The 26,351-nt window shown below is 36.7% G+C and overlaps 1 protein-coding gene across 9 annotated transcripts in view; it reads right to left on the reverse strand.

The window, feature by feature from the left end:
• Positions 1–26,351, reverse strand: part of RIMS2 (regulating synaptic membrane exocytosis 2) — a gene marked incomplete at both ends in the record, with an annotated part of 434,834 nt that overhangs the window by 331,206 nt on the left and 77,277 nt on the right. For all 9 annotated transcript variants that reach the window (XM_079533467.1, XM_079533463.1, XM_079533461.1 and 6 more), the window contains one exon: positions 23,427–23,637. In XM_079533467.1, the coding sequence (XP_079389593.1) occupies positions 23,427–23,637 (211 nt within the window). The remainder of the gene's footprint in view (positions 1–23,426; positions 23,638–26,351) is intronic.

A 26,351-nucleotide genomic window follows, 5' to 3' on the forward strand; every position in this document is an offset into this window, starting at 1 on the left:
TGAGAGGCACGGTTTAATGTGGAAATGCTGGTGGTAAGTATATGGTTGGATTGGATGATCTTGCAGGTCTTTTCCAACCTTGGTGATTCCATGATTACCCTAATATCTCTTGACACAGAATCCACACTAAGATTTCAGCAGCTCATAACTAATAAATAGACTTCTCAAAGCTTATAAAGACAATTTAGTTCTGAAAAACTATGCATCATGACTTGAAACTCTCCCAAGAATAAAAGGTTTTCTAGAACTAAGTCATGAAAACCACGTCTGTGCCTTAAAAATGACATGAGTTTGCCAAACAAAAAGCATGTCATGCATTACGAAATCTTTCTAAAAAGACTGTGGACGTATCAGTTCACTCTGATAAACTGGTAGGCGGGCTGGAACTAGATGATCTTAAAGGTCTATGATTCTATGATATTTTCCTAGTGTCACCTCCGTGTGGCTTCAGCTTCTCTCTTAATTTTTATAGCACACACTACAGAATGAAGTGTATCAATATCTATGGAGATAGAAATTGATCTATCTCCAGTCTGTCTAAATGGGCAAAGTTAAATGTTTGAGGCTTCAGAAAGAAAAGCAGTTAAACAGGTGCTTTCACTGAGATTAAATCCTGTCACACTGGTGTCTTTAATGAAAAAATGTTTTATCTTCACTATTTTTCTGCTTTATATGTGTTTTCATTTCTAATTCTAGATGAGACCCACCCCACATTTAACTCCACTGAAGATGAAGACAGCAGTCTGGTTCTCTCTGACAAAGCCATCCCTTCCTTCCCTAGTTGTTGCCATTTAAGTTTGTAAAAGCTGACATTCTCAGCCTCAGACAATTAATTGCATTATACAGCAGAAAGCTGTTTTGTGGATACATTGCACAAAGAAACACTAACAACTAGGTGATATGTACATTAGTATGTGTCACCAAGGACACAGCATTATCTTACACATTCCTCAATTAGGTTAATAAGTAGTAATGTGAATTGTAGGAAACACTGACTTGGCAACATCAGAGTAAAATCTTTCTGGCTCCACCTAGTGGGCTTCAGTGTACCGTGTTCACAATGTGACCATTATGTACTATCAGAAAAAACGCTCTGGAAGTTTGCAAAGGAGACTTTGAAGCTTTCCCTCAATACTTCTGTCATTTCTGTAAGCAACCCCTCAAATGAGCCTGATTTCTTTAAAGGTTTTTATTTTTCATTTCTTTCGGATGTCAAGTCAGTATACTAACAGGCTCAAAGGCTCCCAGATCAACCACACTTCGTACAGTCCCTGCCTGTCCCCATCCTCCCCTCCAGTTGCAGCATTCTCTGACGCCTATGTTGCACTCAGCTGTTCAGTAAACAAAAATAAGTCTAAGCATTTTAGGATTGCTTCAGATCTGTGAATATAAATCTGCACAGCGTAAATCCTCAATTCTCTGGATTTGCAGAATCTTCTCTCTCAATAGAGCAAGCATCAGCCACAAAGGAAGATGTGTTTTAACTGCTGTTATATTTACAACACCTTGGTTTGTACTGAGGCTTTGTTTTGAAGGATTCATCTATCTCAGTGGTATGTAGGTTTTCCTTACAACAGCTGGTTCCAAATCATAGACTCCTTTAAATAAAAGACTCTGGTGGTTTTTTGTTTTTTTATAATTGGTTGAAAACAGGAACTCTGAGATATTAGCAGGCCTGTTCCTCTTCTTACCCCTGCCATCAGAACATTTACCAGTAAGGTGACAGGTGCTTTATATCTAAAAACCTGAGTGTATATAAACCAACATTTTTAACATTAAAATGACAAAAAAAAAACCTTGCATTTCTGTTGCTCATATTATCAAATCACTCAGTATCAGATCTCTTTCAAGTTTCTAATTAAAACCTATTTCATATAAAGTATACTGTGGGATGATTGTAATAGCAGTGTTTCTCCATCTACTGAATACGTATTTGCCAGTTATCTTAATCCTATTTGGCAAGTTGATTTCCTATAAGCATGTGATGCAGAAGACAGAGGAAGACATGCTCACATTGAAATTAGCACCACCATACTAAATACAAAAGTATAATCCAAGCAAATAAATGTCAGCACTTCTACTGCTACCTTCACTCTTCTGCTCACTCTGAAATACGTGTTTTTCTCTCATTCCACTTAATCAAAAATTTCCCATAGCATTCAGTGTTGCTACAGTTCTGATCCCCTTGCTTGGAAAGGCTGCTCTTCCAACTGAGGGGTAAGATGCAACATTGAACTACTTAAACACACCAAAGCATTCTCAAAGGAAAATGCCATTAAGAATGCCCAACTAAAGGGGAAGATATAACCACAGACTGAACATTGTAGACACCCATAAGGATGAAAACCACAGGACAGCACAGCTTCTACTCTACAGTAAAACTACTTTCCATAAACTTAAAATGAAAACAACCAAGGTCACTGTATAAATAGCATGTTTCCAATGCTTTCAGCTTAATTGTAAAGAATCTAGTAAATATTGGGCCTATAGGGCAAGATTCAATAATTCTGCCCTAGATATTATGCTTAAGATATACAAGTCACAGCTCCATTGCTGTGCAGTCATGATTTTAAAAGGCATAATGTAGACCTCACTGCAGGAAAGAACCCCATGTGCCTTCCTTTTTTTAACATTTCTTATGCCCTTATCAACTTTCTGAAGGACTGCTTTAAAGGTTTACTGTAACTAAACTGAAATGTGTAATCAGACCTGGATAGAGAAGCTTTGGTACACATGGGAAGGGAGTAGTTGGAGTAAAAATGAATGCTTCTCCAATTGTCTTAAGGCTTTATTCAAATTACATCAGGGTTGTCAAAGAGGAATTTGAATTCCATAAATGCCCAAAATTCAGGGCTGGACACCTCATGTGCTGCTAATGAGGTGAGAAACACTGGCTTTGGAGAGGTCGACAACTGAAAACTCATGGATTTATATGAAATTCTTTACCTTCTGGCCTGTGAACTATTGCATGTTTGAGGGGAAAGCTGGGGAGAACATGTACAATATTGATATGTGTATGTCATCTGGCTCTAACTTTCCACATTAGCAGATGTGTGGAAAACACTATTCCATGTTAACTTGAATCTTGAGAAAAGTGGATCACTACAGCACCTCATTCTCTCACTACCATAACAGGAACAAGACACACTGGGGCTGTCATTCTGGATCACCGACATATACATCTTCAACATCTTTGATTTCATCCCTGCAGAGTACATCCAGATTTACTGTACTGTACCATATTGTTCTCATGTAGCTCAGGCACTGTATGCTTTCTAATCAGATGCATGCTTCTCTAGACTTTCTTTGTTTGATATTTTAGAGCATCTTTCTACAAAGATATCAAAAAGATCTCAAACACTGACTGATCATAGAAATCCTATAAAACTGATTTAAAGTATCTCGCAGCAGGACATTTCAGAGGGACATACAGAAGTGCTCCACAGTTTTTGCAGAGCCAAAACAAGGCGTTTATCTTAAAGCCTAGATTCTTATCATTCAGGGACCCAGTTAGTTCACAGTCTGCTGTTCAACAAGTCAACTGATCTCTTCTCTCTGGTGACAGCAATAGGACCCAAGGGAATGGCATGGAGCTGTTAGGGATTAGGAAAAGGTTCTTCACCAGGGGGTCGGGCACTGGAACAGGGCTCCCCAGGGGTCACAGCACCACCAAGCTGACAGAGTTCAGGAAGCATTTGGACAACACTCTCTGGCATATACGTCTATTTTTGGATGGTTCTTTTTGGAGCCAGGAGATGGACTTGACAGACACTGTGGGCTCCTTCCAACTCAGGAAATTCTATGATTCTACAAACTATGCTCTGTAGGAGGCTTCAACTAGGAGAACTCCATGCTGACTTCAGTGGTAACCAGTAAAGAAAAGGCTATTTAAAAACCATCCAAGATGAGGACCATGTCTTCTAATCTTTACTAAAAAGGTGAATATCTGTCCACTTACAAGAGGTTTTCCTTAAATACACCTCAGATGATCTGTGCTAGTAGCTGTACTAAACATTAGCAGCAGAGATTAGTAAATAAGGTTAATACAAACTATGTTTGTGAGCAACTAATTCTACAAGGCTTAGAGCTTATATTATTTAAAATTTAATTTAAAATTTATGACAACTACAGAGGTATCAGAAGCCAATTCAAAATAAAAAATGCATATATGGCATTTTATTAAGCCTTTGGCACAATAATACTACAGAAGTCTAACACTGCAGTATCAAAGCTATTTTATCACACAGTCTACAAATAGTCAGCTAAACAAAATAAATGAAGAATCTATAAAATAAAGATGATTACATTAATCTAGGAAGAGTTCAGAAACACAAAAAGCAGTCAAAAAGTCAAAAAAAAAAAAAACAACTCTGCAGCATAGTATAAAGAGTACATAGTAAAATAAAGCACTTTATCTTGGATAAAAAGTTTTTGTTTTTTTTTTTAGAGATCTTTAATGGGCACTTGCAAGTGGTGTTAGGCTCTGTAGCATGACCTGCAAGACTTTCACTTTTTGCTACAAACATGTTAATAACAGTGCAAACAAAACTTATGCTCTTCCCAAATGACTGAGGCATCCACTGCAGTGAGACCTCTCTTTGTCCTCCCCCTACTGATATCCATGACCAAACGAAAACAAAACTAAGACTAGATAAAACTAAAAGAGAATTTAAAGCAGATTAAGAGAGACATTAAGAGAGACAAATTCCCTATGTTAGAGCAAAACCAATTCATCAAAATATATATAATCATCACGGTGTTAGAGTTCACAAAGTTAACTCACGCTGAATGCAGACTACTAGACAGTTGCACATACCAGCCCTGCCTTGCAAAGCAGAGGAAAAACCATTCTAATCCTGTGAAAGATACCACACATTACCTACCTAGAACTCTAAAAAATCCAAATTGTTAACAATAATATCATCTTTCTTACTCACATGGCCAAGTATCTGAGAGCAAGAACACTTTAATTAACCAGGTCATGACTCTGAAGTTATGTAGCAATTACACTGAAACTGAAAGATGAACAGGTTAAATGAACACTATTAACAATGCTCAGGGAGTTTAAAAATTTAAAGGTAAATGGCAGGTCTGCCTGCACACACAGTAAACTAAAACTAAAACTCTAACTTCTCTTAATAAAGACACATCTATGATTCTATCGCTACAAAAATACTCCAGGAACTTCTTTTACAAAATAACATTGTCCTCAACATCAACCAGGATTCCTGCTAATTTTGTTTGTGTGTTTGATTTACAAAACATAGGTGTGGTATTTTTTCTTGCATATCTAAAATGAAACAAAAATTTGTGAACTACAGTGAATTAGTTCTTAATAAACTACCAAACATTAGTACACATCTATTGACTGAAATTGAATTAGCTACCTGAAATCCAGATTTCTCCGTAGATCTCCTTGATGCAGAAGGAAGGCATCTATATAGTAACTCAAACCCAGGAACGTTTAATTTTCTTTGAAGTATAAATAGGAAGTATTCGAATATATCTTGTTTAAACACAGCATTTTCCACATTTATTTAAATTTTCTCCATAAATGTACTCAAGTCCAAGATCTGCTGAAATTGTCTATATAAAGTCATGCATACTATGCTGAGTAACTGTCTTGCCTGTGCATCCAATATTTGATCTATCAATCAGCACATGTTCATCTTATAAACTCCTGTTTTTTTCAGAGCAAATCTAAACGGCCAACAAGCAGCAATAAACCAGGTGCAAGGATATTTCCACTTGATTCCTCAAACTATCAAAAAACTGTTCCATGAAGAAATTATCTAAATAAAGTTCAAAGAGTTCAAGAAAAAAAATAAGAACAACACTGTGCAAGGTTGCTTTACTCTTTCACTAGTAATGTCTTCATTATTTATATATATATATAGGCACTGGTTTCCAGCCACTGAAGCTGAATCTAGATAATTAAACATTTATAACATCCCCTGCTGTGCCATGATGTCTAACTGTGTCCAAAGAGTCCTAGGTGTGCTGTTACACACCTGGGACTGAAACAAGGAATGTGCTGAGCTACCTTTGATAAAGGTCTACACCTGGAACTTAATAGCACATGATATGGTTTCTGAATATTGCAACAGGTGGCGAATATAACTTAACTGCTCAAGAACTGTTTAGTCTTCTGGTTCTGGAATTGCAAATAGCTCTATTAATTGGAATGATAAAAATTACAATCAGAATGTATTTATGCAGAACATTATCTATTTTTATTATGGTGTATTCATATACATTTTAAGATATATTAAATAAAGAATTAAGTATTGTGGTTCACAGTCTGAAATCAGATTTCTAAGGTAAGAGAAATAACAAAGTGAAAGCCAGTCCCTAGAAAACCACCAGGCGCCCTCTAAATCAGCTCTGATGCTTTTCAGGAATTTTGTGCCTTCTGAAATAAAACAACTCTTTCTCATTTCTACACTATAAAATTACATTACCATGTAATATATGTGTACAGGACAGGGTTTATAGGAAAAATTAGAATCTTTTACACTGATTTTGGTAGGTGGAAAAATTATACACACTTTCAGGCATATACATTCTTCCTTAATAGCATATATATGTGTGTGTGTCTGTAAAAGGATTTTCACACCTACGTACCCACTGACTTTCTGTTTGACTTCATTCTTAAGTACATTCTTGAGCACATCAGAGTATGTTCTCCAAGCACAGAGCTAGCTATAGCAGAGCATAATCTCCCTGTTCCTTTATTGTGATAACCTACACAGGCAGTATTTCAGTATGGCAGTAAGGTTGTTAAAGTTAACAACACACTGGAAGAAATGTAATTAAGAAAGAGACATTTGTGTGTTAATTTAGCCATCAGTACTAGTTATTTAGTATGTGTGCTCTTCAGAATTTCAGGCAAGTTTAAATCTGCAGCTTTAAATAAGATGTACTTATACTGACCATATTTTTTGTAGGTAATGTTGTGATAATCTTGAAAATACTGAAAATCAGAAGCTATATAGCATATTTCTGAGTAAAGAACATGATTTTACTGTAGAGCAACTTCTACAAATACAAAAAAATCAAAGAGTATTTAAAGATATTTACGAAGAAACGTAAAGGTATTTACTATATATTCATCTTTTGCAATACAAGAAACAGAAGATAGAAAAACTAGCTTTTCATTACTGTGTTTGTTAAAAGCACCTTCTGTTACTGCAGGTGCACTCCATAGTGATGAAGGAAACAAGAGTGACTCTGAACACAATAAGATAAAGGAGAGCAGCTTAGACAAATGGATACATGAGAAATAGTATCAGAGGACACCCTAGGATAGCTGGCCTAAGACAAGAAGGCCTACATTGCCAACTCTCTGAATTACTTTTAGAGATCCCAATCTGAAAGACAACACTCAGGAAAACAACACTAAGGAAAATAATTAAGCTTCCTGTAGCTGAGAGACGTCCCAGAAAACAAACCTAAATGATTAGTAATATAGGAGACTTTTGTCAAAAGTACTTTCAATCTAGGAAACACCCTAATTGTTTCAACAAATCTCTTTGCAAAAAATGTTTGGGGCCCTTTTTTCTCAAATTTCAGTAAGGAAGAAATCAACATCTTTGTCTTAAAATGTCCCTCAGAGTGTGTACAGCCTGTGAAAAGCTCAGTGAGACCCAGAGTTTGTTTCTTGGTAAGACACAAAGGTCAGAGTCGAGCACCATGAACAAGCAAGAGTTAACCCAAGCAGGTAATGGCAAATAGCAAGAAGGAGTGCAAGGAACAAGCCATGATTTCAACAAATATTTGCCCCATCTGGGCAATCCCAGGTGATAAAGTTGCAGGGCACTCTGAAGGCAGAGACATGCAACACAGATGGTATAGAAACATGAGGACACCTGGCAGGGCTCAGGACCTGTTTGGAAAGGCAGAATTAAAATGAGAGAAGCTTTCTCTCCTGTTAGCGGTTCAAGTGAAATTTTCACAGAAGGCTGGAAGCACCCTCACAACCACTTCGGTCATTGCTGACTGGGATAATAATATTCATTACTCTGGAAAACATCGAAGGAAAACTAGGGAATACAAAGTTTTATTTGCAGTAAGACACAGAAGGAGAACAAGGCCCAGTGTTAATTGCTTTTGATCTTTTATAATGTAATCTTACATAGCACTGTTTTATGAGGCTACATTGCTAAAAATGGCTGCTATTGTCTGAACTCTGTCTAGAAATCTCAAAAATGATTAAACCTTGATTTAATAATTAAAGCTCAAATAAAACTCCAAAGTCACACCTATTACTAGGGGAATTAGCCTGGAGAGCTATTGAGTAACAATGCTTGATCCTGAATTTGACTAAAGCAGTCTTTGAGACAATTTCATCCAAAAAAATCCTGAAAGGTCTGAAGACTGGTAAAGCCTGAGGATTTCATTTTCAAAGCCAGGCTATTTGTCTGTGTCTTTAAGTATTTTAAAATACATACATTACAAAGATCGAAGACCAACTTCAAGCAAAGTGTTAAACATTCTACCCACTCTACGTTTTAGATAACGACAAAACAAGGAGGAAGCTTCCTAGTTTTGCTTCTGAAGTTTATCCTCTACAGAATCATAAGCAGTTCTGTTGGAGGCATTCATTTACCTGTAGCAGTTTATAACAGACTGCCTAAAAACAACTTCCTAAACCTGCTAAAAGAGATGAAAGAGCAGAAGTAGTATCAGATTCTCTCTATGCCAAGCCTCTAACTTGCCAACTTCACATCATAAGCTTTCTGATTATGCAGAAATATAGCTTAGAAAAGACAATCAATTCTTCAAGCTTGAGTTACAGATCTGCATTAGTATATATATATAACACTAATACCTAATTGTTCAGTCTTCCCACTTTCTCTGGTGGACTCCAGATCAGGTTCCTGTTTCATCACTGCCCACCCTGGAGACAATTTTTTCTAGTATGAAGGTGGCTGCATGAAATTACGGAGACATTTCCTCTCAGTAGCAGAAGTATAAAGGATCCATGGTATCTTTAAAGCCTCTCTTCTTTCGATTTTAAAAAATGTCTTCTCCATACACTGCACTCACATACCATCTTTTTTGCTTCAGCTGACTCTAGCTTTACAACAATCAGCAATGGCATCCTAACTTCTGAGATGAGAGAGAAAACAGAATTCATTACCAGCTACAGACACCGTCTAATTCAGAATGAGATTTCCACTCTCCTTCAGTCATGCAGCACTGACTTCAACACTATTTGTCGCAAATAATATTTCCACGTAATTAAATTAAACTCAAACCATAAAAGCTGGTCTCTTATGTCTGTGCCTGAGACAGTCATTAAAGAAGGAATAAGAAAATGAGCCCTTGAAAAGCACAGATTGATGTATCTAAACCATATACGTCCGTAAATAAACATTAGAGATTTTTAAAGCTCTGAAGAGCCAGACCCATGACCAGCAAAAGAAGGAATCTACATCAGAAGGAACCATGTTTTCTCTTGCTAGCTGTTTCCAAAACCTTCCTTTAAGATGACTTCACCTGTTTTCCCTAGAAATATCTATGACAACTTTAAAGCCAAGTAAAGTTATATAATATATAATTTTGTTTAAATACAAATTCAGTCAAAATTAAAATATTCACTACTTCATTTCCTAATATTTGCAGTGAAGATCCATTTTTCACCTACTGTTGCACTCCTTAGCACCTCAGCTTTTTTAATCAGACCTTTCAAGAGCTTCAGTGATATAGCTATACACTATCACAGCTAGTGGAAATGCTCCTTTTAATAACATTATTTGGCTAGAAATTGTAAAAATTTAAGTAGGAGGACGGAGATCCAGAAGATCTTAAATTTATCTTAAATCTACATAAAGATCTTATATATATACATATATACATATGTATATATATAAGGTATATATAACATCTTATGTAGATATAATAATATATACCATATATACATTATGTATATATATAAGGTATATATAAGATCTTTATGTAGATATATCTTATGTAGTTATAAAAACATAAACATCTACATAAAGATCTTATATATAACGTCTACGTAAGATCTTATATATACCTTATGTAGACCTTATATATCTTATGTATATATCTATATATAATTTTATCTGGTACACTAGATTGAATTTGTCACTCCTATAATTACTAAATACAGAATAGGACTCTCTTAAGAAATTCCAATTCATAGAACCAAGAATGGCTTGGGTTGAAAGGGACCTTAAGGACCATCCAGTTCCAACTCCCTGGCATGGACAGGAACACCCTCCATTACATCAAGTTGCCCAAAGCCCCATTCTGACCTTGAATGCCTCCAGAAATGGGACATCCACAGTTTTTCTGGGCAGCCTGTGCCAGTGCCTCACCATCCCCACAGTAAAGAATTTCTTCATAATAGCTAACCTAAGCCTAAGCATTTTTTGTTTAAAGCCATTCCTCCTTGCTCTATCACTAAGTGCCCTTACAAAGGGTCTCCCTAAAGCCTTCCTGTAACCCCTCTTAGGTACTGAAAAGGAGCCAGAGAAGTTCTCCAGGCTGAATGAGCACAAGTCTCTCAGCTTGTCTTTGCAGGAAGGGTGCTCCAGACCTTCCAGCATCACCATGGCCTCCCCTGCACCCTTTTCAGTAACACCATGTCTTTATTGTACTGGGGGCTCCAGCACTGAAGACAGTAATTCACACTTCCTCTGAAAGGCTAACAATGGAAAACAAAGGATAACCAGTAATATCAAGGATTCTTTGCATGTGTAACATACAAGTAAATGCTGTATATATTTTTTTAAATCCTATTTTTATTGATATACCTGCTTTGACTACCTGCAAAGATTGTACCAATATTTTTAACCATGCTAACATCGCTAAAATAGAAAGATCACTGTTATCCTTACTTCACAATATCTGTAGTCAAGACAACTGTGACCTGTAACATGTTCTTTCTTCCTTCTTAACTCCTAAAACCTTCATTTCAAAAATCAGCAGAACCAGATATTACCTAAAGCTAATTGAGGCATCACTGTTACTCGTGGTAAAACCTGACTAATTCATTAGTTGTAGAAATTCCTGTGTCTTTCCTCCTAAACAGAGGAAGGCAGAAAAACTTAATAATCATATTACATTATTGCTATAATTCCTTTACTCTTCCCCTTCACTCCCAAGAGACTGTAGGATTTGATACTGCTACAATACAGAGTACCTTATGGACACTAGTTGTTAGATTGACTATGGGAACACCATGAACATGCATCAATTCCTTACAATATTACACTGAGAGAAATTGACTCCTCAAGGAGACTCTTCTATTAAACCACCTTCTATCAGGTCCCCCTGGGAGCCTTCTCTTCTCCAGGCTGAACAGCCCCAGCTCTTTCAGCCTGTCCTCATATAGGAGGTGTTCCATCCCTTGGATCATTTTTGTGGCCCTCCTCTGGTTGCGCTCTAACAGGTTCACGCCTTTCCTGTACTGAGGACTCCACATCTGGATGCAGTACTCCAGGTGAGGCCTCACCAGTGTAGAGTAGAGGGGCAGGATCACCTCCCTCAACCTGCTGACCACACTTCTTTTGGTGAGGCCCAGGATATGGTTGGCTGTCTGGGCTGCAACGGCATAGTGCCAGTCATGATATCCAGCTTGCCATTCACAAGTGCACCCAAGTCTTCTGTAATCCTCTAACAGACTGGGGGACCCATGTGTTCCATCACAAAGATCACATATGCCCTTGTAAAAACACATCCTAAACAGTAACAACAGCAAGTGATTTACAGCTTTCCACAATGTATTTCTCAGTGATAAATGCAAGTTGAATGTGAGCCTTGACAATGTCACCAGTAGGAAACAATATCCTATTTACTGCAGTGAAAGACTGTGCCACATAAACATTCACTGAATGCTTACAAATGCTAAAGAATTTCTTCAATTCATACAGGAACCTACTCTCCAAGCATTGTAGGGCAAGTTTCTGCAATTGCAATTCCTATTAGAATACATTCAAGATTTTTGTGAAAGAGTAGATTCACATCAGCACAGGTAGCTTTCTTGATTCTAATTTTTGAAAATTACATTTAAAATGTAAAATATTGAAATGTACTCCAGATTATTCTCAAATTCATCTTTATACTACCTTTCCTAAACATATATAAAAATAAAATCAGATTAAAATATTTACTTTAGGTATAATATTAGCAAAACAGTGTCAGTGACATGCATAACTTCTGATATTATTTCAACATTATGCTTCATACGATATGTGCACTACATTTTTTTTGAATGCCTACAGACCATTAATGTTAAAAACAATGTGTATTTGTGGATTCCACTAAGTTTTTGCTAGCATATTTCTAAATGTTAAGACTTTTTCTTAAAAATTACTGACATCTAATTGTATTGCAACTAAAAACCAAAACTGAATTACTGTGCTACAGAAACTAAAAACACTGCATACACATCAGCAATACACATATTGATATCATAGGAGGCAAAAGTGACTCAGTTTATGGCACTGTGATGAAATTCATTTGCATTTTTGTATGCAAAACACCTACTAGACAATTTCCTACTTTTTACTTTTTTCTTTTTTAATTGTGCACATATCATATTGCAAAACTAAAGGAAAGGTAGGAGCATGCTCAGAAAAGCTGCAAACATAGAGGGGAATATCATGCATCACATCCACAACAACTCAGACTTTAACTAAGTTATCTGAAAAGCAGGTAAGCCTTTCATGACAAATAATTGCTTTCATTTTAATTATAGTAACTCCCCTTGCCTTCAGCAGGAATTACACCTGTGTAAATGAAAGCAAATGTAGGCCAGGAAATAAGTCTACCCATAAAAGAAAAGGACTTTAGACAGAAAAAAGGCTCTAACCACTTTGTCCTCCTGGAGTTCACATCCACGAAAGCAAGAAAAAAAAGGACAAAAAAGACAAAGAAGGAAAGAGTCACTTTGATTTTGAAAGCAAGCAGCAGTATTTGTTAGTAAATAAATGAACAAATGTCAAAATTAATATATATCGTTCTTATTTCCCATAATGGCAAAGATGATCTATTAAAAATATTCTATTGTAATAATTTTCTTAATTTGTTGAGTGAAATTGAGTAGATTTTACGCATGAAAGAAAATAAAATATTTGTACAAGGAAAGTTCCACAGAGATAACAGTTTTCATGAAAATAATTTGGAGTCATCTCTATTTTACCTTAATAAAACAAATGGGGCATGTCATACAAAGGATGCAGAATTTATCTCCACATGTCTGAGACACCAGTGTTGCAAATGATTAGCATGCATCAACCCTTTGCACTTGCACTGAGTCCAGAGAGGTGGTGGATTTCTGTATACTACAGACAGACTGAGGATATGCATAATGGCATAACTGCATGTTAGGTACTCGGTAGGTCTTCAAAATTTCAGAGTTTTAAAGCACAAAGATACAAGAGTTTTTCACAAGGCTTCACTGCATGTCATATCAGGTCTATATTACACTTTTTTCATATTCAAATACAAATATTCCCATTTATTATTATTTTCCTTGGAAGAACCGTATTTCAGGTGTTTATAATTGCAAATGGAATAATACTTCAGGAAACAAAATTATTCAAAATAATAATTCAGTCAAAACTATATCCCATTTTTGCGAATGATTGTGGATAATGTATAAATGAGCAGTATTTTCTGGTACCTCAATTTCACATGCCAGTACAGAGATTAAATCTAGGCATGCAGATAAGCATTTTGCCTAGTTAAAATAAAACTGCTCACCAAGAAAGGGTGACAACACATTCTATGCTTTGTTATTCAGATACCCATATGACATGTAACTTTGTGCTCCTGTGCTATTGAAGTTTCAGGTTCCCCCCCCCCAACACCAGTGTTATATAACAAACAGGAGAGAACACAGCAGAAGCCAGCTAGGACAAACAGGAGTAGAGTACACAAGGAGTTGAGGGAGGGAGGCTTGCTTTGCCTAAAGAAGCGGGTGGGATGAGTGGGGCAAGAGAGGAACTATTTGCAATCTTCAACTACATAAATTTGAACTATAGAGAAAACAAAGTCAGAATTTTTCTTGAAGATGCACAGCTAATGGACAAAATGCTACAAAAGGTGGGTTGGACAGGATGTAAGAGGAAAAAGCCTGAACAGTTGATAAGCACTGAAAGAGTTTGCCAAAAGAAGTTAGAGAAGCTGCAGACTTTCACAACTCACTTCAATGAAATCCTGAGAAACCTGGTCTAATTCTGGACGTAAACCTGCTTGGAGCAGGAGACTGGCTTACCTCAACACACCCCATCTGACTCAATTTGATCTCATGTGCAGTGGCTTTAAATTCAGAGCATTTTCAAACATGCTACAGTTTTTAGTGGTCTTCTGAACTAAGCTCTGCAATGAGTGGCAGGAGATGTTTTGAAGGGAAATACCCAGTGTATAAATATCTTCTGAAGAAATACTTCTACTATGCAAGCAGAGCATAATCCATAACTAGGTGCCCTCAGCACAGAGACTAAGAAATTTTTGAAACACTGTCTGTGGAACTTAGTTCCTTTCTTGGAAAATGTCTCTCCTCTGCAGGAAGAACTAAGTAACAGCACAGAAGAGCAAAAGAATCAGACGTGCCCATGTCTGCAGTTTAAGGATTCAATTTTAAACAAAAGAACTTGGCAAAATCATATAAATTCCTAAAAGATACAGTAGACAAAACAGAAAATAATGACAAAGATTTTAAATACATGAAACTTCTTGAAGAAAAAAGCAAAGGTAGCATTTTAACACAAAAATGAGAAACAGAAACGACGACATTTAAACTAAAAAATAGAAACATTAAAAAAAAAAAAATCAATGAATGAGAAATGTAAATAGCAAATAGAAGAGGTTAAAATTACACAGATTTAAAAAAAGAGACAAGGCCATCAGGAAAATAAACTTCAAGATGAAAACTGTCTTTATTATTTGTGTTTGGTTAGTTACCATATAGCTTAACTTACCGTTCTACCTACTTAGGCTGACTGGGCCTTAAAGCAGAACTATCTGTTTCTAGCACAGTCCTTCATATCGTAATAACTTACAAAATCCTGCTCTCTGCCTTCAGTTTTTCATAATATCCACTGCATCAATATTCCTGAAGTTTTAAAATAGACTATAAAGAAGAACTGTGCTATCTCAAGAAATTGGTTAGAAACAGTGCTATTCTGAAGTGTTCCTGATAATCTGCACTGTGCAGAACCCATAATTTGGTCACTGGATGACAAGTGGTGCTACATGCAATGTTCCCCTCAGACACACACTGAAGCATGGGACAAAAGGTTGCTGAATCTCTGCTCCTGAGGATTCCAGGCTCATTTGGATAAAGACCTCAGAAAACTCCTGCAATTCAACATTCTTTGAGCAAGAAGTTGGATGATTTCCAGATGATTTAGAGATCATCTCCAATATTCAGTGATAGCTCATCCTCACTCATTTAAAAAAAATCTAGCTATATTAGCCTTTTTCAATAGCTTTTACCTACATAAAATGCTCTTGTATATATTTAAACATTCCGCTTTGTCATCAATATGACTTTCTTTCCCTATTTCATCTCTATTCCAAAAATAATGACTAGTGTAATTTATAGTGTCCTGACTATTTTTATGCTGTTCTGGTATGATCTTCCACTCAATCCAAATTGAAAATGATAATTACATACAGAAAAATTTTAACTGTTAAATATTCTAACAGTCTCCTGCAAATGCACAGACGATCTGCCCCTCTTCATATTGTGAATTATGTTCTAATCTACTTTTTCCACTCAGTTTTTGCCTAAAATACAAGGATTTTTAAAACACCTCAAAGTAGAACCGTAAAGTAAATTCATACAAGAAGAAAATTCCATTAATAAGACAATAAATAATCCAGTAATAGAAAAGCATTAGAAATAAATTTAATAGACAGAAACAAACTCTCACAGTAACACGAATATATACATAAATATTTTATATATAAATATTATATATATAATATATAATGCATAAAATAATATATATAAAATATTTTAATATATAGATAAGAGGAGATAGTTTAAGAGCTTTGAGACAGCTTTTCTAGTTATTACTTCCAGGCCAGTAGGTTCTAATGTTAGAAACTACAGGCTCATATATATTGATCTGGTAACAGTGTTCTATTTCAACACAGTCTCATTTTGCCAAAACTTCATTTGTGTTCAAGAATTTCCAAAACCCGAATTGAATGATAGAAGAGATCAAATAAATGCTAAACGCATCCTAAGAACGTATGCAAGGAGTACACAACTACTCATCTTCCCTAAAAGCTCATTATAGGATATATATTTCTCAAAAATTTGCAGTAAAGAATCAGAGAATGGCTTGGGTTGGAAGGGATCTCAAGGATCAGCAAGTTCCAACCCCCTGCCACAGGCAGGGTTGCCAGCCACTAGGTTAAGTACTAAATCAGTTTGCCCAAGACCCCATCTTCCCATCTAGCCTGGCCTCCAGGGACGAGGCATCAACAGGTTCTCTGGGCAGCCTGCTCCAGCACTCACCACTCAAGTAAAAAAATTCCCCGACATCTAACCTAAATCTCCCCTCCTTTAGTTTAAAACCATTCCCCCTTGTCTGCTCACTATCCTCCCCTTAAAAAAGTTGATTTCCCTTATATTTATAATCTCCCTTTAAATATCAAAAGGCCGCAATAAGCTCACCTCACAGCCTTCAATTTTCCAGGCTGAAGAAGCACTGTTGCATAATGAAGAGTCTCAAACACTTCAAAATAAGTTTTCCAATGCAAAGCAGTAACTCTGGAAATTGGTTTGAAGGCATATAAGACTCCAAATCTTCTTACCCACACTATAATGTATGAATCACAACAGATGCACAAGACTTGGTTCAGACAAAAATCTACCTATCTGGTGAGACTTTCAGGATGAAGTTTCTTTTCTGAATCAGGATATGAAATATAAACAACTGTGAAATTAAAGACAAGAAATCATCCTTCACTAGATACTTACTAGGACTAACTCTAGCTTCTCAGCCACATGCCCAATGTTGATACAAAACACTAAACACACACCAGTAGAATAAAAGTAGTGGCAAGACTGATCATATGAGAGACAGACATTTCGATAGCAAAGTTAATTAAGAAACTATTCAATCCAGTTCTCAAAGAACAGATACTAAAAATGTAACAAATCAGTCAAACTTTGAAGATAAGTATTCCATTTCATGGAGAGAATGCACATACATTTTAATAATAGTTTTGTTGAAAAAGGCCTTATCTCCATGAATAATCTGAGAAAATGACTAGAATTCCATCCCACGTTAAGGAGAAAAGCAGAATAAGTGATTCAAAAGAATCAGTTCTGATGCATCTGGTATACGACTTGGTACACCAAAGCCACACTTCCAGAAAGTATTTTTTCACTTTAAGTGCAAAGCTATCAGTTTGCCTAAAGTTACTGATTCTTCACTGTGTCAGCTTCATAATAATCTCTTAAATTTTTGAAAGCTTTGAAATAATAAAGAGTTCAAACATGTCCAGACAATTATCTGCTATTTAATATAATTCAAAACAGCTACCAAGTGAAAATAATCCAAAATAATCAAATGAATAACAGAACTAGTTTCTGTAGTTGCTACTTGAAAGAAATTATAATATCATATATTATATATATTACCATATAATAATATTTCTATTAGAATCACTTCTCTTTTTTTGTCTGAAAAAAATAATCAAGAAAATCTGTGGTGTCGATGTAGAAATGCAACATCTGGGTGTCAGTTCTGCATCAGTTTGCAAGAGAAGTGACTGAAGATCCAGAAGGCTGTGCTTCCATTCAGCAAGATCCAGGCAGGTTGAAGAGCTGAGCAGAGAGGAACCTGATGGGGTGTAACAAGGGCAAGGGTAGAGTTCTGGGGAGGAATAGCTGCATGCATTCGTACAGGTTTAGGGGCTGATCTTTGAAAAAGCAGCTCTGTGGAGAAGGATCTAGGTGCCCTGTTGGACAACAGAGTGACCAGGAGGCCGCAGTGCATCCCTCTGACCAAGAAGGCCAATGGTATTCTGGGCCTTAAAAACAGTGTGGCCAGCAGGTCAAGGGAGGTGATTCCCCCTCCTCTCTGCCCTGATGAGGCCGCATCTGGAGTACTGAGTCCAATTCTGGGCTACTCTGTTCAAGAAAGTCAGGGAACTACCAGACTAACTCAGCAGAGGGCTACAAAGATGATGAGGGACCTGGAGCACCTCCCCTATGAGGAAAAGATGAGAGACCTGGAGATGTAAAGCCTGAAGAAGACTGAGAGCAGATCTTATCAACGTTTACAAATATATGAGAGGCAGGAGTCAAGACGATAGGGTAAGGAACCTTTTGGTGGTGCCCAGTAACAGGACAAGGGAAAGTAGGAACAAACCGGAACACAGAAGTTCCACGCAAACATGAGAAAAGAACTACTGTGAAGGTGACAGAGCACTGGAACAGGCTGCCCACAGAGGCTGTGGAGTTTCTTCTCTGGAGAGACTCAAAACCCACCCGGGCATTTTCCTGTGGAACTTACTGCAGGAAACCTACTGTACCAGGGGCTTAGGCTGGATGATCTTCAGAGGTCCCTTTCAACACCTACAAAGCTGAGAAGGTCTCATAGCTCAAAATGACTGCTGTGCAAGCTTCTAATCTCAGTGCTGTATGCAGCAAAAGAGCTCAGTTTTTCTGAGTTGTGCTGTCTAGGTGCAGGCAATGCCAGTAGCCTAGCCATAGCCAAAAGCAGGGCACAAAGGAAGATATGAGCCAGGTCATGCTTCCACCAACAGAATTCTGTCCCACAGCCCCAGGTAAGGAAAGTAGGATACAGCTCAACAGGTCATGGAGATGAGGCAGAACAAAGGCCAGCCAGGAAGCCAAGCCTACAGACGCAGGTCAGCAAGTGGCACAGACAGACAGTGGCATGGAGGTGAGTACCCAAGCTGTAAAGCAGCTCCCAAGCAAAACAGTGCCCCTTGGAACCTCTGAGGGCTCCTTCTCATGCAGCCTTCCTAGGCAGCTGATCCCAGATTTGACTATGGCATTAACACTGTTGTTCTCATATACCATGATCAGATTTCAGATGCGCTGGAGGTTTCTAGTGTACTGATAATATGCATGTCATGTCTTTTCTAGAGAAACGCAGAACCAAGCCATTTTTCTGAAAAAAAAAACCAACTTATTTGAAAGTGACAGGAAATCACTGCAATTGTTCTAAGTCCTAGTGACCTAGAAATCCTGATATTGGCATTAATTGGCACTAATTCTTTGTTCCCTGCTAACAGAATGAAATAAATTACATTTTCTGACTGCTTATGGATGGTCTGCACTGTACATCCTGCAGTTAGAAATGCATTTGCTCATCAAAGAACTTGATGGTTTTCTGAAGAAAAGAAAAAAAGAAAAACTAACAGCCTCAGAGAAGTAATCAAAATGCAAATCTTTCAAAGAACCAGAGGGAGCTGAAGAATTTTCCTACTTAAACTTCATGTATTTCGAAACACATTTGCAGGTTCCTGTCAAACAGCTGAAAATCTCTTGATGTTCAGAGACAAAGAGAGAAATGTTTCAGCAGCTGTAATGGGTAGTAGGTTGCCCAACATCCTAAAAGGAGGTATTTACCACATTTCAAAGTTTTCAGTTTTCAGACAAGTATTGTTTTCTTTCTCTACAAATTAAATGTTTACTGAAATGGCATATTGAGCTGCTGAAATGTATATTCACTACACAGTTTTATCTATCTGAAAGTAGTGTAAGTTCAACATTTTAGCATTCAAATTTCTTAGCTGCATAAAACTCATTCTACTGTTTACTGTCTCATTCAGTGTGCATTTCTCTACAAATAAAGTGTATCTTGTATATCAGTAGAACCTTATCACTATGGATTGTTATTTATTACTTCTGATAGAATTTGAATCAATGTGAAATTGTTCAAAAAAGTAAGTGGTGCCATTTAAAGTTCCCCTACCTTCATGAAATTTAACTTCCCTACCCTGGTCGAACACTCACTAATGTAGTAAGCAAGGGCACAGAAGCAACAGTAGCACCATAATCATTATTCTGTTTGATCTGGAAAGAACTCACATATTGTTACAATTTTTGTACCACACTGACTTAATTTTAATGCCTTTTTTTGAGGCACTGTATCTAAATTGAAAAAGGAATAAGTCACCCAACCATTCTGAGACCCCTAACTTGATTCTTTGTGCTAAACACCTTCCTGCACAGCTTTATATGCAGGTATATCTGTAAAGCAGACTGGAGTCCTGGAAGACAAATCACACATTCTTATCTTCACCTTGTTATCTGTATTTAAAAATACCACTGCTCTTCTTACTAAAAATTTTTTTTTGGCATTTTAATATGAGCCAAAAATTATATTAAGAATAAAATTATGTGGACTGCTTGTTTTGAGGATTTACAAAAAATCATCACCATCCCATCACCTCCAAGTACTTTATTAATTCAGACAAAGCCAAATAAATGTTACATACACCCTGTCATTGATTACAACAAAAAAATACTAACATGAGAGAGCAAAATAAAAGTGTAACAATTTTTCAAACTCATATTCTTATTTTATTCCTATATGTACTCATAGTGGAAGATTTTAAAAGATTAAGCAAGAGAACAAAGGTTTGTTTGTACAATGAAAGATCAGAAAGAAAAAAAGGCAAAGGTTCAGTCTAAGAACAAACTAACAAAAGGAACAGTCAAAAGGGTGAAATGCTTGCAGGAAACACAAAGATTCTTTAAGAAGTATCTTACACAACATCCAAAGAAGACATGTAAAATATGTCTAAAAACATCTATGTTCAAAAGAACAAAAAAATAAATCAGATACAGCTAACACAGGAAGCTATTAACAAGTCATCTTGCAAGAAGGTGAAGTAGTATTCAGTAAGGAAAATGAAAAAGAATGAATTCTTATAAGCTACATTAAGGTAGATTCAAAACTAATTTTGTGAAATAATGTGTATAGGCATAAAAGACATCAGCAATTTAGACTGAGTCTAAATTAAATATTTTGGTTTCTAAATTAAATATTTTGGTTCATTGTGATTACAAAGACTTACTCTAGAATCTCACTTTATATAAAGTGACCCAAACCGATTTTTCAGAAAAATGATCTACAAAGTAAATCAACAAAACAAAACTAATTATTTTTCAAAAAAAGCAGATTCTATATTCAGTGTAAAACATGTCAAGCATAAAACATGTAACTACTGACTGAAAAATAGTCTCACATTGACAAGATGAATAAGAAGAGTGAGGCCAGTTTAAGACTTTGAGAGCGTGATCACCTAATAGACATGTGAGCCTCACATCCCCACTGCACAAATCTGTGGAAGCCAAAATACAGAATGAAATTAGAAAGTATTTGAATAGATTATAGTAAAATATAGGGAAAAAAAGCATTAGTAACAGGAAGTCATGGCTGTTCCATTTACTACAATTTCTTCTAGAAGTCACTGAGAAAGTGAGTAAATGGAGTTTGTTGATATAGCCGTGTTGGCCTTCCAAGCTTTTGAAGAATTTCATCTACCATGAAACAGGACTAAATAAAGTCAAGAGAAAACTTAGCTGGTTTAAGACAAAAATAAATTAACAGGAATAAATGGTCAGTGCTTTTTAACTGAGAGCTATCTCCAGTGAAGACCCACAGGGAATCTGTCTAGAGATGATCTTTCCAGCACGTTCATAAATGATCAAGAACAGAAGGCGTGAGAGCCAGAAAAGTTTATTTATTATACTAAATTATTGACCATAGTAGTAGAAAAATGCCAACTGAGAGGAACTGCAGAGCAGACTCAATGGTGAATGTGGAAGTGGCCTTACAGAAAGATAGAATTAGATTGTAAGCAATGGAACAAATGACCTAAGAGGGTATAAAAGAATCTGGAGACTTGTCAAGATAAGTTAGACAAATATCTGCCAAGTTTATATGATTCTTCCTGAGAAAGGTCTCTTCCAACTCGAAACAACGTCTTAAACATCTCATAAGGAAATGATGCATTCCTCCTAACATTCTCTTTCTTTGACTCTTAATATAATGACACAAAAAAACTGCCCTGATTGCTTTTATAATCAGATGGAACTAGTTCAGGAATTATTATCTCTCTGATTAATAGTTACACAGTTTAGTTGTAAAAGCAATAATATGTCAGTTTACTCAAGGTAAAAGTTTCAACAGACTCTTAAAGTGACTTTAACAAAATCTGGTCATACCAAGGCATTTTGAGAGATTTATTCATAATCTCAGTTTCTTTAATCATAAGCAAATAGATTATTTTCTACTCTGTCAATCAAAACTTCAGCCCACTATTTAAGCCTCCTTGGACAAAAAAAAGCATAACATTGTCGCCTCCCTTCCAACAGATTAAGACAGTAACTATAGACTGCAATAAATCTATCACAGAAAAAAAAAAGATTTGTGGAAATAAATGGTATTGACAAATGATTATGTTAATAAATAAATACATGATTGTGTTGATTTACAAAATACACATTTCCACAAAAAACTACTATGAGTTTTGAGTAGCCAAGAATATTCTACAAATATCTGCCTGAGTCTGGTAGAGGCATCTAAAAGATGTGAACACTATCTGAAGAACTGAATAAACTAATTTCAGAACAGAAGTTCTCCATGATTACCTCAGTCCTGCTGAATGTTTCATTCCATGACCAAACTTCTTAAAAGTTCAGTTTGCTCTTCTACCTATTCTTACCTAATAAACACCTGTAATGCCAGCTGTAAATCTGTACTGTTAGTGCATTGAATTTTTTGTACGAAGCAATACCTCCTATTTTATTATGTTGCTCCACAATGTCGGAGGCAAATGTTGGTGGTAAGGCAGTAGAGGTTGAACCTTTTTACCAATATTCCATTACATATCATTGCCATGTAACAGATGGCATCATACTGCATCTTACAAGGAAGTGTGGGTGAAGTAAAAGTGTGGAGTTGAATTGCTTCATGCGGAAAAAGTGGCATCCACTGACATTCATCAATGCTTGCTGAATGTTTATGGAGACCAAAGAGCAGATGTGAGCACAGTGAGGTGGCGGGTGGTGCATTTCAGCATTGGTGACAGATGTCAAAGACAAGCCAAATTCTGGATGGCCATGCCAATATTCACAAGCATAGCATGCAGGCTCTTGTTCATTGCTGGTGAACGCAAAGTCAATGCAAAGTTAATGATGGTGACCAAGCTGAAAAATAGTGTTTTGTAGCTGAGAATTTGCACTATTAAACTGTGTTATTGCACTCTTTATATCTGCTGTTGTTTCCATGGAAATAAATAGGAGGCATTACTTTTAGAACAATCTATGCAGATATCATTTCCTCCTTAAGGGAAATCTGTTTCAGTAATTAGCACACTTAAGCAAGGAATAAAAGATACTGAGGTCTGAATTTTGTTGCTAGATTTTCATAACTCCGTACCTTATTTGACCGTAAAGATACTCTTCCTCCACAGCGCGCACAGAATTTAGTTTGGCAATATGAACAGTTATGGCCACAGCCATCAGCAAATTTTGTTTTGTGGCAGATGCCACAGGTTGGGGCATCACCCTTCTGCTCCTGCTGCTGCTGCGATTCTTCACCCATCTTCTTTACTTGCTCCTTATACATTTCGAACTGCTGATGTAATTTTCTGCAGAAGAAAAGAGATCATTAACAGTTTGGTTTTTTTTGCTGTTGTCATTTATGCTTACAAATATTTCAAAATCACTAAATTGCAATCAACTTCAGAACACAAATCTGAGAGAAACACGTTTCACTTACGGTGCTTCAGAAGCGTAACTTTTAAGAACTACTTTCTTTCCAATTGAACTGAACTCAAGGTGGTTACCCAAAACTGATAACATACAGCACACATTCTAGCTGTTACAAAAAGAAGTAACTTTGCTTTAGGATGTGACCAGCTGTGAACTGCAAATACAATTGGAGGAAATACAGACTGAGCGATTCAAGAGCCCACAGCACTAGATAACAAACTGGTTAGGAGCAGGAGAAAAAAAATCTCATTCTTCCAAGTACATTTTTACATAATTCCATCAGACAGATGCAAGTATATTTTGGTAAATTACTTATCCAAAAACAGATTAATTATTCTGCAATGCTTTGCCAATTATTTTTCAAGCATTGGGCACAACCCCAAGCCCATAACAAGTTACCACAGTTAAGCAAGTAATTTATTAATCTTCATTTAAGCCATTCACTTATTTAAATAAGGACTATCATCTCAAGCCAAAGGTAGAAAGACTACTTTAGGCATAAAAACTAGGGACCACAGTTTAAAATTCACGTACACACACAAAAACCCCACACACGTTCTGCTTTCTATTTCCAGAGGACTAGGGGCACATTCATAATCAACAATTATGTGCATACTTCAGACATGCTACTTTATTTTGTGATCCCATAATCATCAAATTTCTACATATGATAGTTAAACTGTCTTGCTATGATAAAAGCTGTAAAAAAAATGTGTCTTTTACGGCTTTTTTTCTTGAAGCCTCTATTTCTGAAGGTAAAAGATATCACAGGAAAAAAAATTTCATTATAGGAAGTTAATTTTTAGTGCCTATGGTTGCTGAAAAAGAGTGGAAAATGTGACATAGTATAAGAAATTCAATCACAAAGAGAAGACAAAAAACCTTTGACTTTATTTTTATCCCTGTGATTCAAAGGAGCCTGTGTCCTGAAGGTTAACCCGTTAGCATGGAACTCAACCCTCTTCATTTTGCTAATTGAGACTAATGTAGTCTAAGCACTTTCTTTAGTCCCCTATGCAGATACAAATACAACTAAAAAAAAAAAAAAAAATTAGACATTAGAAAGGTATAATAAGAAAAAAAGTGCAGGAGGGAGGGACTTCATTTCTTTTAAGGATTATCTGCTTTCCAGAGATTCTTTAGATGAGGTTATCAAAAGATTACCAATGAACGAGGCCTAACATAGCACAAACTGTATCCTCCTGGAGAAAACTTAAGCTGAGAGACCAGCTATCCTTACAGAGCTCAGATAGAAATTAGAGACACAAAAGGGCTTCATCGGAAGCATCGGAGTCTCTTATCAAGACAAACATTCAGTCAGTGAAAAATTACCTCAAACAGTATTATTCACAATGGTTCCCCACACGTATGACAGAAAATGCTGGTCTTTGCTTGATTTTTTCCAGGAAACCTCTCCTAAGATACAATTTACGTTACAGCACAGAGGAGCCATGGGACCCATCAGGCAGCCTGCTGCCCATGCAGAAGGCACGAGGCTGGAGGCATGCTGCTCCTCCCACACACCGACAGGACACCTCCAGCTCTCTGCTGCTGCTGCCCTTCTTCCACAAACAAAGCACATTTACTCCATGCTACTTACACCTCCTCTTTCTAGACTACCAGCTCATCACTTGAGCTCAATTTTGAGTCCGCACACTCCCACAGGGCACAGCCCTTCTCCACTTGCACACTTCTGGCCTGCAGCAGAGGCCTCAAGAGGAGCGATGTGGGGACACGGCAGCCCAGGCAGGCTGTGGAGGCAGGCCCAAAGGTTCCCCTGCCTGCGCTTTGAGGCCTAGAGCTCCCAGCTGACTGCTTCTTCTGGAAGGAGGCAGGGCAGCAGTTACGAGTAAAAAAGTGCTGAATGAAGTTGAGAACAAAATTCTGGCACATTTCGATACTTTGGCCTGACAGCAGTATATAATGGGTAGTTGGTAGTCTGGCCCGTTTCCATCAACAACATGCAATTTCCAAAACCTTGCTTGCCTTTTAATTTTGCCAAACATTATGTTCTTCATTTAAAGCATATTATCTATGCTGAACCTCAAGTTTATTTTAGATCGCATTTAGTTTTGTGGCTTCCTTGTAATCTACAGCCTTTGTTTTTTATGATTATTTTCTTACCAGTCTCACTGATGCATAAAAAGCACAAGGCTTGTGCCAAATCCTAAGCCTCATGTACTGAAATAATTTCACTTTCGTTACCTCTTGGGCACAAGCATCTACACAAAGGTCACCGCAACTTTTGACTGAAATTATAAACTTCAAGGTTATACAGAGAAGTTCTCTAAAATGCTCAATGTAGTAGCAAGCACCTTGTCTGCCAAAATAGTTTGTTATTACATCAATGTTTTCTGTTTCAAGAAAAATATTACACATTTTGACAGCTGTCAGAAAAAATTAAACACAAAGACAAAGATCTAGTAAATAATCAGTTAGACTACACACAGTATGCATTCTACTGAGAAGAACCACTTCAAACATGAATAATTGAAACAATAAAAAATAAGCATTTCAGAAAGTTCATTAAAAACCCTCTGATCTATTTTGTAAATCGATAACAATTTCTTAGCAGTTAGCACATACAAGT

The sequence above is a fragment of the Tetrao urogallus genome (assembly GCF_951394365.1).
Source record: "Tetrao urogallus genome assembly, chromosome: 3".
Taxonomy (NCBI): Eukaryota; Metazoa; Chordata; class Aves; order Galliformes; family Phasianidae; genus Tetrao; species Tetrao urogallus.